We start from the raw sequence: 15,290 nt of genomic DNA, 5'->3' as shown, positions 1-15,290 counted from the left end.
CATAGTCAGTAACTGAATATGAGACTTTACAGTTGATAGTGAGAGTGGCATCAGGACGGACAGTCAGAGACTCAGGCTGAGTGAGTTCATATGAATCAATACCTGCATCAAATCAAATAATACCAGTTAATAAGACAGCATGACATTTAAAAACTGTTAACATGACTTTTACTAACAAAATTACATAAATAATACAGAAAGTAAACTAAACTTACAGGATATCACTGCCAGAAGCAACACTAAAGATGAAGAGATCATGGTTTGTTTCACAGCACAGTTTGAATGAACTGAAGTGATTCTTCACTCCCTCTAGTGATCAGATGAATGTATAAACTGACTCATGTCTGCTGTTTAAATATGCAACAGGACATTTGCATAATCATACAGAGCTACTAATCAAATCTACATGCTACAAAAATATTAATGTTAGGGTTCATATCATTTATTGCTCTCATTAGAGACTTTATGACATGTTTTGTTTAGAACTTTTCATGAAAGTGGACATGAATTGATTTTACATCATTTTCTTCTCCATCTTTTCTAATTCTTTTTGAGGGTTTGTTATAACTGATATACTGCATTGAAAACAATTTTTGAGAGCAACAATAGCAGTAGTTAAGAAAGCATGTTTCTGTTGGACCTGCAAGTTTAAAGGCCTCTAATAATGTTGTAAACTTGTATTCTGATAAAAATGCTAAAAAAAAATCTCTTGAAATATGATACAGTTCATATGCACTTCTATATTCCTATGTACAGTATGAGGAATTTTTTTGACTTTTTATTCATGATGTTTTGAAGTAGAACTGCTTGTGGTTTATCACTGTTTATTTTTGTGCATCATAAAACACTGTTGTGTCCTTCATCGTAATTCTCTGCTGCCACCTGTTGACTTCTAGTAACAAGTGTAAAACAGCCAGTGCAGTTTTTGTTCAACTGTACAAGACCTTTGTGTCACTGTGATTCTCTTGCACAGAAATACATGGCTGAGTCTTCTGCTGTCAGACCTGATACTTTCAGATACACCATACTCTTTGAATTATCTCTGGTTATTTCAGTTCGACCTTTGAAGGTGTCAGAGTAGTCATTGCCACTGCCACTACTATAAACACGTCCCATCCACACAAGTGGTTTTCCAGCTTGTTGTCTGATCCAGTGCATGCTACAGCAGCCAAAGCTGAACCCGGATCCTCTACAGGACAGAGTCAGAGTTTCTCCAGGCTTTTTCACAACTGTGCTTTCAATGGACTCCATACTTTGACATTTTATACCTAAAAAAAGATTGAAAAGACTGATTTAATCTGTAATCTGTTTACTCTAGAACTGATAATAGACATGTAGGAAACTCACGTTGTAGGCTGAATGAGAGCAGCAGTAAACAGAGTGAATTCTTCATCTTGAAAGTGGTGATGTAACACTTCAGATCCAATCAGCAGCACATAAATACTGAACAGACATTCAGGGTTGTTTTAATTTGCATTTGGAGGGTCACAAGGTGCAATCATGACTGAAAGACTAAACTATTTAAGAACAATATGAAAAACCATTACCAGTGTTTAGTGATGAAAAAATATATTTTATTGCTTAAAATTATAAATATCCATCTTTTCGTTCACTGTTATATGCCTGTTATATACAGAATTCTCTGTAAATGAGACACAAATTAAGAAAATAATTTTCTGCATTTTATTTTCATTTGTTGATTGTACTTGTTGCGTCCACACATGTGCTCATGCTGTTTGCAGTGTCAGCTAGATAACGTGTGTATCCTGCTGCTTGATAACTGAATCAAACACAACAGATCACAGCAAGAAAAGAGAAACAGAAAAAATAAATAGTCTCATGTGGGAACAAGTGTTTCTGTTAAACAGTAACGCTGTATTCATGTTTTCATCTTGATTCAAAAATACTGAATACACATACTTATTCATTTTTGATCAGATAAATTAATCAATTCAACAAATAACCAAATGTCATAAAACTTGCTTTGCTTCTTTATTCCACAATGTTGAAAAGTTTCAGCAAAACATTCAGCTCCACTGTGTCTGAGCATATTTTCATTTATTTTAAACTCTTTTCAATCAAATGAAACAATGTAAATCTATGAATATTATATCAGCAAACATTAACACTCTAAATAATTGAAATATGAATATATACATATATATTATGTATCAATATGTATGTGTATTATTTATACAGTTTTTGATTTGTTGAAAAGTTACATCTTTCAAACAGTTGTAAAATGAATTAAATGTTTAATAATATGCCTTTATTTGTATTGGGATGATGTTTTTGTACAGGGAGTCTGTTGGCATCTGTCACTGTGTTTCTTTGGCACAATAATACACAGCTGTGTCTTCAGCTTTCATATTCTTTCCTTGCAGTGTTATTGTGTTACTGGAAGTGTCTCTGGTGATACTGAACTTGCTTTTCAGTGAATCCTTGTAGTCTAAGCCTCCATTATGGTAGATCACTCCAATCCACTCCAGAGCTTTTCCTGCAGGCTGACGAATCCAGGCTGTATGCTCACTTGTAACTGAATATGAGACTTTACAGTTGATAGTGAGAGTGGCATCAGGACGGACAGTCAGAGACTCAGGCTGAGTGAGTTCATATGAATCAATACCTGTATCAAATCAAATAATACTGCTAATAAGAAACCATGACTTTTAACAAGCTTTTTTGCAACAAAATAATGTATCACACAGAAAGTAAACTAAACTTACAGGATATCACTGCCAGAAGCAACAGTAAAGATGAAGAGATCATGGTTTGTTTCACAGCGCAGTTTGAATGAACTGAAGTGATTCTTCACTCCCTCTAGTGATCAGATGAATGTATAAACTGACTCATGTCTGCTGTTTAAATATGCAACAGGAGATTTACATAATCATACAGAGCTGTTAATGAATAACTTTACATGCATCACACTGTCCTGAATATTGTTTTAAACAAGGCTTTTAGTTTTGAATTTAATAAAGTAATTACTTAATTATTTACATGGATAAAGTCTATGACCAGAAAATACAAAGAGTTTGTGACTGTAATTAACATTGTAATTAACATTAACAGCTAAACACTTAGAAGTGACAAAAAATATATAATTTATTGCTTATATCAAAACATTTATGGCATTAAAATTGAGAAATGTTGATTAGCTGAAAAAAAGTTTATTTTTTCTGTTTTATTTTACTTTGGTTAAAATGTATTTTAAGCAATAATTATTTTTTGTTGTTGTTGTTTGTTTGTTTTAGTTTTAGTTGACTGTAATATAAAGCTGTAATCGGGCCTTAAAAGTTAGGCCCGACAGGGCCCGAGCCCGACAAGTATATTTTGACTGACAGCTTTTTAAAAGCCCGAACCCGTTTACAGCCCGACATTATTCAAATGTGCGCAAACACACAGCTCTTTTGCCTTTTGTCAAGAACAAGTAATTTATACATGTTTTAACATAATTTATTAATAACCAACGTAGGCTATAGGCTACTGGGAAGTTGGAACAAAGAAATAAAATAAGTCCTCTGTAACATCGTAACATCTTAGCACTCCAAATAGGCGTACACTCAGCCTATAAATAGGCCAACGCGCCAGTAAAAATGACTCTTTCTTAAATTAAATTAAGATAAATTCTAAATTAAGATGAGGTTTTGGCAATAACGAAATTAAGACAAAAGCTCCGCGGGATTTGCTTCGCCACTTCTCTCCACAATCCAGCCTCAACGCGACGGTGAATAGCATCTGAAATGTAATTATAACGCCAACATTAGCCTATATACTCTGTCTACATTGTGCATTTAAAACTCAATTAGTATTTAGTTACAATTAAAAAAACCTTTACTCACCGAGATTAGGCTACATATTTTTGTGGAGGAAAATTATTGAATCCACTGTAGTTCCAGCGCGGTCCTGCGCTCACTGATGGTGCGTCCAGCAGCACCGAACACCCTTTCACTGCTGCGACTGGCCGGGGTGGGTAGTAAAGATCTGGCTAATTTTGCCAAAACGTAATCACCAGATGCAAGGCTCCGTTTCACCTCCTCAACATCCATTTTCGCATCTTTCTCGCGCTAATCGAAACGCATCACATGACCGCTCATTTACCGCGCAAGCCGGAGCGCAAGCTCGAGCCCGGCCCGAGCCGTGTAAAATGTTATAAATTAAGCCCGAGCCCGACCGAACCCGTCGAGTCCCGTCGGGTTTCATCGGGTTCGGGCAAAGATCTTCAGCTCTACTGTAATAGCACTGATTCTGAAAGTATGGTTCTGTTGGACCTACATCAGAAAGACTATGAATTATTCAATTATGTTAGCAATATGTTTTATGTTGCCTTAATCATTCAACATCCCTGATCTACTAAAATCTGTTTTTCATGAATGCAGAGAGTGCCCTCTATTGTAATATCAGCAATATTCTCATCAAAGATTAATAATTTTGACTTTAACTTTGACTTTATAACTGACTATCAGTGTTGGGCAGTAACGCATTACTTTGTAACACGTTACTGTAATTTGATTATTTTTTTAGTAACGGAGTAATTTAACGCGTTATAATTTCCAAATTAGTAATTTATAATTTCTAGAGTATAGTTACAAGCATGCCTTGCCACTGCGTTACATCATTGCCGACAGAATATGATTTATCATGTAGATTATAAAAAAAAGGGGGTTGGCTAGCACACGCCACGTCCTTTACCTGAGAAATACTTTGCCTGGAAAGCGCCTGTGAGGCGGATACTACCAATGAAAACATAGTCAGCATGGAGAGAGGAAAGCAGGCGTTCTGTAGCTGGAAATACAACCATTATTTTTAGTTTATTTCTGTCAAAGGCAAGAACATTATTGTGCGTTGTCAATTAGAGGGAAAGAAATCCTTTTCAACCGTGAGAAACTAAAAAGGGCAACACGGCACATTAAAACTTACTGAGAACGTATACCGGGTGCGGAGAGCAACGCATCAGCTTGTATTGTCGTACCGCGCCGCTCTCTGTTGCGTCGAGTCCAGCAAGAGTGGTCTCTTATCCACTGGCACTGGACTCGACGCAACAGAGAGTACAAGACTTGATGGGCGAGTGCGGGTGCGGGCGCGGGCGCGGGCGGGCAGAGACTCATGTGTGTGCGGGATGAGATAGAACAAAATGATTTGCGGAAGTCCCGCAAAATAGAACTGTCTAAACATAAAATATCTAAAACAAATTAATTGCTACTCATGTATTGCACAAAAGCAACAAGAACAACTATATAAAACAAAAAAATATGAACACGCCTAAGCATAGGCAGAGTTTCTATTTACAACATGTGTTTGCAGTATTGAACAATGTTGATTTCTGAAATGCAATGCACGATCAGAGAATCCACTCACAGCTCGAAATGCCATGCTTTCTGCAACCACGCACGCAGCAGTCTATTGCTTTTATAGTTAAAATAACAGCGGTTTGTGAATGTTGATGCTTTAATAACAAATGTTTTATCGGAGCGTTTATGCTGGGATGGTAGGCAACACACAAGTTTACTATTTCACGTAAATTTCGTAGATGTACAGAAAAAAAAAGTAATGTAACTAGTAATGTAACTAATTACTTTTGAAATAAAGTAATCAGAACAGTAATGTGATTACTTTTCAAAGGAGTAATCAGTAATCAGTAATTTAATTACATTTTCAGAGTAACTTACCCAACACTGCTGACTATACATAGCAAACAGTTACATGTAATCTAAAAAAAAATGTCATGTGGTAACTTCTAATGAATTGGTTATATTCAAGTCAAAAATATTATTTAATCTGATTAAACCAAATTGATTGTACATTTAGGCTACATCAACAATGGAAATCATTTCTCAGACATTTGTTGAGCTGTAAAACACTGATGAGAGTAAGAGTCAGTTTCATATTCTTACAGTATGGGGGACTTTTTATTACCCATTTAATTCAATACATTTTTGAGCAGAACTGCTTGTGTGTTGTATCACTCTGTTCTCTCTCTGGCGCAGTAATACACAGCTGTGTCCTTAGTCTAAATATTCTGTCCTCAACATGGGGAAAGCAGAGCTTTTAATCAATAAATGGGGGGGAAAGTAACTGGCGTTACTGGAAAAAAGTGACACAGATATTTTCTTGTCAATTAAAAAGTAATGCGTTACTTTACTAGTTACTTGGAAAAAGTAATAATATTATGTAACTTGCGTTACTTGTAATGCGTTACCCCCAACACCGTTTAAGATTGTGTATGAACAGTGCAACATGTGATTCAACTTGATAAATTTTGTTATTTTTTTAATGTCATTCAGGGCAGATTTATCAGTGATCATGGCATTTAAACAGCATATGTTCTGGGAAAATATGGGCCGGTCTGTTTCTATGGATCAAAGTTTTTTTTTTTGTTTTTTTTTTTTTTGTTGAGAGTGCCCTCTGTCGTAAAATCAGTAGTTCCCCTTCAGGAACTCAAGCTGCTTCTGAAAACGCTATGGGAACACCTACAGCGAGACCACGCTATGAACACGTGTAATCTGGCCAATCAAAGGGCGAGACGTCACAGGCAGGTGACGCAAGTGACCAGGAAGCACAAAAGCATGTGCAGCGGAGCCGGCGTCAGCTTCTGTCTTTCTGTCTTTTATGCAAAAACTTTTCGTGCCAGTTTTTGCACAACTTTTATTTGAGGGTGATGTCTGGTAAATCTCACAGCAAAAGCAATAAAGAGAGGGGCGAAAGCGGATCATGCTACAGGCTGTGTGTTCCTCCCTGCAAGCGCTACATCACTAGAGGGGACACACACAGCACGCTGTGTCGGCTCTTGAGGGAGCCGGCTGTCCACATTGTGAGCTCCTTCCTTTGCCGCTCCCAGAAGTCTCTCTTTGAGGAGGGAACCTTCACCAGCGTTCCCCAGGGTGCTGGCCCCGCTGCCGCTGAGGCGGAGTGATTGCTGCATTCTTGGGGTTCGCAGTTGGATCTGCTGGAGGGAATGGAGACGGATGACCCCCTATCTCCTTCCTCACCCGGCAGATCCACAGCCCGTTCCACGGATTCGGAAGCCCACTCTGCGGCTACTTCCCCCCATGAAATGGGCTCCTCCTTCCACCTATCGTCCTCTGAGGAGGTCGATATGGAGAGCGTGGTTGAGAACCACTCCCTCAATTACTGCAGTACGAGGAGCTGTTGGAGGTGGTAACTCGTGCAGTGTCTAAGCTTAACATCGACTGGCCCGCTGAGGAAAAGACTGAGCAGGTCAGGCTGGAGCACCTCTTCACACCATGTCTGTGCTCCAGGCATACTAAACCCGACCTGCTGAAGGGGCTAGATGAGGGCGAGAAAGTTGATTTGTCAGAGCTCCGCAAGACCGCTGATTTGGCTTTCCGTGCCACCAAAGAGACCACCCATGCTGTTGGGCGGTCTAAGGCAGCCATGGTGGCAGCGGAGAGGTATCTTTGGTTGACCCTGTCTGATATGAAAGAGAAGGACAGGGTCTTCCTCCTGGACGCCCAGCTTGCGCCTTCTAGCCTGTTTGGCAACGCAGTCAACTCTGTCGTCAGCAGGTACCAGGAGGCGCGTAAGCAGGCTGCTGGGCATGAGCAGCCCCAGCCGTGTACCAGCTCCTCGTACAGAGAGGTCCAGAAATCAGAGCTCTAGGCCGGGGGCTTCCAAGGCTAGGCCCGACCTGCGGGTCTTGCTTCAGTCGTGGAAGCCTCCAACCAAGCGGTCCTGATGCCATCTCAGGACCGCTGAGGGCAGCCCCTACCAGGGAAGAGCGGGTTGCACTGCATTACACGGTGTCCGTCTCTCCTCGGTGCCCTCAGGAGGCCAGTCTGCTACCCCTGCCAGGGCTACAGGGCACAATGGTCTCCGGCGAGCACATATCCCAGGTCTCGCCACCCGCGGACCGGGATGCTCATCATCCCTATGGGGGTCTCTAGAACAGTTAGTTCGGCAGTCTCCTGCCGTTCCGCCATTACAGGTCTCCGAGCTAGCAGTTCAGTCAAGGAAGCTACTGCCAAATGTGTCTGCATGGGTCCTGTAGAAAAAGGCTTCTCTATTCAGTTCGGTGCCCTGTCATGAGCCGGGTTTGATTCTAGTTATCTGTTCTTTTCTTTGTCTTGCCTAGTCTCAGCTGCTCGCTATCGCAATCAGCGTTCACGCACCTGTTTCTTCTTTGCGCTGATTTCCCTGCCTATTTCTCTCTGCTCGTTCCTGGGCTTTTCGCCAGATTATTGTGCTCTGTTACTGTTCCGTCTGTGTGTTCACACTCTCATTCAAGTCTATTCAAGCCGTGTCTTTTCATAGTCGTGTCGTGCCTTGTTACCCTATTTACCCGCATTCTGTCCAGTCATCCAGTTGCCTGCCGCTGCTGCTTACTCCCCTTTGGACGCCGCTCTCCGGACCGGTCCGCACAGGCCAGTGTGTCTCCCCTCGCCCTGCTGTCCGGGACTGCCAATCCTTCAAGTTTTTTCTCCAGTATTGCAAAACCCCTTTTGGCCAGTGAACCGCATTCTGCCTTTGTTTTCTTGAAGAGTAATAAAATCCTTGTTTTTGACCAGCCTTTGCATTTGGGTCCTTTTGCCGTGACAGCCCTGCCTTTCGACGGGGTCTTTCCCACTCTGGTGGGCCCCGAGCAGGCTCTGGTTATGGAGCAAGAAGTAGAAACCCTCCTGAGGATGGAGGCCATTGAGGTGGTCCCTCCTTAACACAGGGAGTCTGGGCTCTACAGCCGGTACTTCACTGTTCCAAAGAAGGATGGAGGGCTGCGTCCTATCCTAGATCTACGCAGACTCAATCGCTCAGTTATGAGGTTGAAGTTCGGAATGCCTATGGTCAAGCAAGTAGTGTCACAAATCAGGTCCGAGGACTGGTTTGTGACGATAGATCTAAAAGATGCCTACTTCCATGTCTCATCCTTCCTCAACACAGGAAGTTCCTGAGCTTGCTTTCAGGGGCAAAGCATACCAGTATCGGGTTCTTCCATTCGGCTCAGCACTCTCACCCTGCACTTTTATGAAGTGTGTGGATACAGCTATGGTGCCGCTGCAACTACATCGACGATTGGTTGATCTTAGCTCAGTCAGAGCAGATGGCGGCTCAACATCGAGATGTTGTTCTTGCTCACATGAAAGAGCTGTGGTTGAGAAAAGTGTGCTATCTCCATTACATAGATTAACTTACCTGGGCGTGGTGTGGGATTCAACCACGATGCAGGCACCTCTGTCTCCTGCTCGGAACTAGATGTTCCTCGCGCCACAGTTGCGAAAGTGAAAGAAGGCTGGTCACTCACTGTAAAGCAGTTCCAACAACTGCTGGGTCTGATGGCAGCAGCAGTCAACTGGATACCTTTTGGCCTGCTGCACATGAGGCCCCTGCAGTGGTGGCTCAAAAGCAAGGGGTTTTCCCTGATGGGAAACCCGCTTCGCATGATCAAGGTCACGTGACGGTGACTATGTTCCTTAGACATGTGGAGGAAACCTTGGTTTCTAAGTCAAGGTCCGCTGTTGGGAGTTCCTTGTTGCCGTGTCACACTAGCAACAGATGCATCCCTCACCGGCTGGGGTGCGGTCATGAGTGGTCGCCCTGCCCAGGGTCTGTGGAGCGATCACCATCTCAGTTGGCGCCATCAACTGTTTGGAAATGATGGCCGTGTTTCAAGCTCTGAAACACTTTCTCCCAGACCTGAGAGACAGCCATGTGACCAGGGAGGTCTGAGATCACGCCCCTTGTACAAGCTGGCGCACCAGATTCTTGTGTGGTCCCAGAGCAAACTCCTCTCGCTGCGAGCAGTTCATGTCCCTAGGCACTTGAACATGGGATTTTTGAGGTAAACACCAATAAATATAATGGATGAACCTGCAACAACTTTCCATTATCTATTCTCCACTGTTAAGCAGTAATCAAAGTCAATTTATACACATTGTGATATTTCACTATTACTATTACACAAGGACACATTCATGCAGTAGTAAAAATCAGTGAAAAAAATGTCTTCCTCACCCCCTTATCTTGCTCCTCACAGGCCGGGCATCAGTACTGTGCATGCTCTTGGTTTTAATGCAGTACAAGATGCATGTTGATCATTCCTGGTACATTCTCAGTTATCCATTAAGTGTTTGTAGCAATAAAGCCCATGGTATCGTCTTTTAATGCAAAATGATTAATCTTGTAATTCCCTTTATTTCACCAAAAATGTGCATATTTGTCACTAAATATATACAATAATAACTTTTTGGTGTTAATCATTAATCTGATCAAAAAGTTTATGTCTTAAGTAAAAACAACCATGGTAATTAATTATATGTAGTTTTTCCAAGTATAAAATATACACATATGAGCCTACCTAGTAAAATTATGTATTTACCATGACTTCAACACACAATATTCACCATATTCATTTTATTGAAGCATACAGCATAAAGTTGATGAAGTAGCATCAAGACAAATTAGATTTATGAAAAATAATAATGGATTATATATATTAACATCATATATTAATCAGTTCACTACAGCTGAAGCCAAACAAATGAGTGATGAAATGTCTTAAAGTCACACAATCCATTCCAGTCAACTTTGATACAGATCATGTGGTACGTATAAGACATTTGATACTTTGAGAAAACAATGATTTATTATCATTGCATCTAAACTGGTGTCTTGCTCTTCTCCATCCATTTCCCCATCATGATCTTCTTCTGTCATGTCTGTAAACAGTTTGTGGTTGATATCCAGCACCGATGTGGTGTAGCTTTTTCTCAACCAGAGGATCTCTCACTCCTGACATCCCATTTCAGACAGTTCCCATACCTGGTCAAAATAAAACAAAAAAAAAACACAGATGAATTTGTTTAATGGACAGTCAGCTCAGCTTATTTTCTGCGTGATGTTGGGTGAGCAACTATGGCCCTTAAGGTACTGTGCACATACCTTTTTTAAGGTTTTAAGACTTTTTGAGAAGCATGCATCATGTTTTGGAATAAATCGTGAGATCTTGCGGGAGGTCACGGAAACCTTTCCAATGTAATTAAAAATTAATAATAATTATAATAATTAGATATTACAAATAATTTGGTAGTAAAACAAAGTGTTGCACCTTTTATGCAAAGAGAAGTATATTTATTTTGTACATCATTTGCAACTGCTTTTTATTACTTAATTAGAAGCACCATAAATTAAATTGACATCTGTTATAGGGACTACTAAACAGACATTTAGAAGTTTATTTTAAAATGCAAATTGAAACTAAAAATACATTTCTGTAAACACACTATAAGTGTGTCCCATCAGGTAATGAAAAGGTCTACACACACCTGTGATTTTCATGTTCACTTCAACACTTGGGCCAAATACAGGAAATACGTCATATAAGTAGTCAAGGGGTCAAGTGCAAAAATTGCAAGTGTGGGTATTTGGACAGGGCAAAAAATTAAGAAACAACATGTTATATATGTTATATATATTCTGTGCAAATTATAACAGCAGGAATGTTTGATAAAAGGGTACAACTAACACAGACCTACCACTGCAAATGTCTCCCTCTGCAGCTTTCTGTCTTCTCTGTTTCTAAATGAAGACCTCTCCACAAACAAGACTGGGCTGACTGCTTCCTTTAGGTCTTCTCAGCTAAAAAAAAGGGTAAAGAAAATAGAATTATATAGAGAATGTTAATAATGATCTGTGAGCTAAATATCTAAGTTATAAGCTGATATGAATGAACTGCAAGAGGTTATAAAATACCTTTTTTTTTTTTTTTTTTTTTAACATTAAAAGGTATTAAAAGCATATGGAATAGTAAGTGATTACTGTGGTATCTGTCGTAAAAGCACATCAAAACTAGCATTACAGTGGTAAAACCATAATAAGTTTGGTTATCACTGTGCTATTACTATACATATTACAGTGAAACTAAAGATACTGCAGTAAAAGCATAAGTGTTGTGGTTATTGTGTTTTTTTAACAAAACTGCCACAGCAAAACTACAGTTACTGTGGCAAAAACATGCTAATTGTCCTGTTTACTCTGTTTTAACTTCAAATATCACAGTACAGCCACAGTTATCTTGGTAAAAACATGGCAAGTGTCCTGTTTACTGTGTTTTAACTTCAAATTTCACAGCAGTTACTGTAGTAAAAACATGGTAAGTGTTATGTTTACTGTTTACACTTAAACTTTCACAGTGAAACTGCAGTTACTGTTGTAAAACATGGTAAATGTCATGTTTACTTTGTTTTAACTTCAAATATCACAGTACAACTGCAGTTACTGGGCTAAAAAACATGGTAAGTGTCATGTTTACTGTGTTTTAGCTTCAAATATCACAGTAAAACTGCAGTTACTGAGGTAAAAACATGGTAAGTAACCCGTTTACTGTGTTTTAACTTCAAATATCACAGTACAATTACAGGAAATGTGGTAAAAACATGATAAGTGTCATGTTTACTGTGTTTTAACTTCAAATATCAAAGTAAAACTGCAGTTACTGCGGTAAAAGCATGGTAAGTATCCTGTTTACGGTGTTTTAACTTCAAATATCACAGTACAACTGCAGTTACTGTTGTAAAAAAAACCATGGTAAGTGTCATGTTTACTGTGTTTTAACATAAAATATCACAGCACAACTGCAGTTGCTGTTGTATACGGAGCCCCTTAAGGGACATGGTAGTGAAAAAAATCAGAGTGAGTGAAAAAAAAAAAAAATCAGGGTAGGAGGAAAAATATTTTTCCGATTTTTTTGCGTTCTTTCGCAAAACTTTTGCGTTCTCTCGCAAAACCAGTTGAGTTCGGTCAAACACTATCTGTTAACTTTACAGCTTGTAGTGGTTCCTACATTGCACGTTCGCAATTGAGCGACTCATAGAGTTTGATTCTGAACTTGGACTCAGGTAGGCTATTATATAAATACATCAAGGCACGATTTTGGGACATTCTAAAATGTACAACACTGTAGGACCAAATTCAGTACACACCTTATATACCAGAATAGCTCAGTATATAAACGTAACCCGCTAAATTGCACGTTAAGCGTATCCCCCAGAAAGAAAACTTAACGGGATAATAGAGTATAAAAGGCCGAACTCGGTATACAGTTTGTTATACATTTTAAATGTAGGAAAGCAGGTAAGCCCCGAATATGAACAGAAAGCTCTAAATTGCATGTTAAGCCTTTTCCTCCCATAAAGAAAACGCGGCTTTATGAAGACGTTGATACAAAAAAGACCAAATATGGAATTATTAAAAATATATTCAATGTACCTTAGCTTAATATAAGAAGACAATGATATAAAAAGCCAACATTGTATGTTTTATTAAAAATAGGCAATTAATGAAGTAATCCATTAAACTAGTGGTTCTCAAACGTTCCAGTAGGTGGCGGCATGTCACTGTCTTAATGAGCAAGGCGTCGTGTCATTCATTCATTCATTCATTCATTCATTCATTCATTCAATAACTAAGCAAATGGTTGTAGTTATGAATGGGTGATTAATCACGGACTCTCCGAATGGTTCAAAGCTGCAGATTAATTCAGAAACGAAACACCGCTGTTTCTTGGAGACACGCCAGTTCTGTTGCGGATTTCGTTGGAACTATTATTATTTCGTTAAATATAACAAACATCATGTGTTTAAAATGTAGGCTACATTTAAAATGTCACTTAATATTACCCTTTTTGTTGAACTGCTATATAAAATAAATGTTGCATTTGCAGTCGTTTGGATATTGCATTCTCCTATTTTAAACATGAAAAACAATAACTCGCACAGGATATTTTTCTGTATGGAAGACCGTTTTTATATTTTATATATGTATATATATATATATATATATATATATAATTTTTTTTTTTTTTTTTTTTTTACAGTTTTTATATATCAGCTATTTGATCGCGCCGGCGCCTCGCAGCCTGTTCATTATTAATATAATACACAGAATCACCCAAACAGATACAAAGTTACACTAGTCAGTTTAAATAGTCTGTATTAGTCTGTGTCGTACAGCGTGAGCACCGGTCCAATCCACTGCGGCACATTTTTGTTCACTATGATTTTTTCATGTCGATATTGGAACGTACAAAGCCCGGTTAATTTAATGGTTTAGCTGCAAATACATTGCGAATATGGAAACATTTGGATTTGTGCTGAAGGAGAGCGATACGTGAGCCCATACTTTCAGTTTCGCTTTAAATTATTTATTTTAGTTTATTTATAGCTGTAAGCTTATACCTATTATTATATACTGTCTGCATTATATTATATTTATTCGTTAAAAATGAATAAGTTATAGTTTTTTGGTTTTAGTTTTTGGTCTGTTCTGAATACGGTTAAATTTAAAGGATTTGCTGTGGAGTGCGGCGAACTAAAATAGCCTAGGCTATGTGTGTTTATAATGTTGGTATTATAACACGCTGTAGGCCTGCTGGTAGTATTATTTCTGAATAAAATGGGACTAATAGGCTACGTGACTTGTTTGTTTTATTTTTCCTTTCAAAAACTTATTTATTTATTTTTTTAAACAAGCAGCAAACAAATTAACCATGGTTACTATACTTGAACCACTGTAACTACAAATACCGCCTTAATTCGTCCATTAAGCGTTTTCTGTATCCTAAAGGTTTTCTGTGGGGAGAAAAGACATTAGCAAGTTGCATTCATGACTGCTTTATTGAGAGTAATGCTAAGGGTATTAATAATAAAATTTGTTATTAGTATGAATAGCATTTATTAATACCGAATTGGGCCTCCGCTGTCATTGTTTTAGTACATTAATCCACATTAAGCGTTTTAGGATTTTCCCAAATCGTGCCTTAAACTATAAGCAATTAAATGACTGTATTTCTATAATAGGCCACTTGAGTTCAAGTTCAGTATAAAACTTATATGAACCGCTCCGTTGTGAACATACTGAGCTGAGTAAACAGGAAGTGTTTGTCCCAACCCAACCGGTTTTGCGAGAGAACGCAAATATTTTGCGAGAGAACGCAAATGTTTTGCGAGGGAACGCAAAAAAATTTGAAAAATATTTTTCCTCCCACCCTGAATTTTTTTTCACTCCCCAACAAACATGAGACGTCCACCCGACGTGCAGATCATGTCTATATTCCGACAAAGACGTTGAAATGACGTCGTTTGGACGTCTTTTGCTCAGTGGGTCACTCTGATTTTTTTCACCACCATGTCCCTTAAGGGGCTCCGTAGTTGTAAGTGTTGTGGTTACCATGATTTTACTACAAATACAACTTACATCTTTGAATCTGATATGAATATAAAACCGATCAAAGGTCTATGGCACGTCACGTGACAGATAGCTTTAATTGCCCCAGTTTTCAG

General features: G+C 39.0%; 1 gene segment (V, D, J or C); it reads right to left on the bottom strand.

Annotated features, from left to right (window-relative positions):
- Nucleotides 1-951: 951 nt before the first annotated feature.
- Nucleotides 952-1,421, bottom strand: LOC127157996 (Ig heavy chain V region 3-like). The segment is given in 2 exon segments: nucleotides 952-1,268; nucleotides 1,348-1,421. Coding segments are annotated over 2 exon segments (363 nt in total).
- Nucleotides 1,422-15,290: the final 13,869 nt, after the last annotated feature.

Source organism: Labeo rohita, unplaced genomic scaffold (assembly GCF_022985175.1).
Source record: "Labeo rohita strain BAU-BD-2019 unplaced genomic scaffold, IGBB_LRoh.1.0 scaffold_1296, whole genome shotgun sequence".
NCBI classification, from domain to species: Eukaryota; Metazoa; Chordata; class Actinopteri; order Cypriniformes; family Cyprinidae; genus Labeo; species Labeo rohita.
This window is presented reverse-complemented; position numbering and strand designations above follow the sequence as displayed.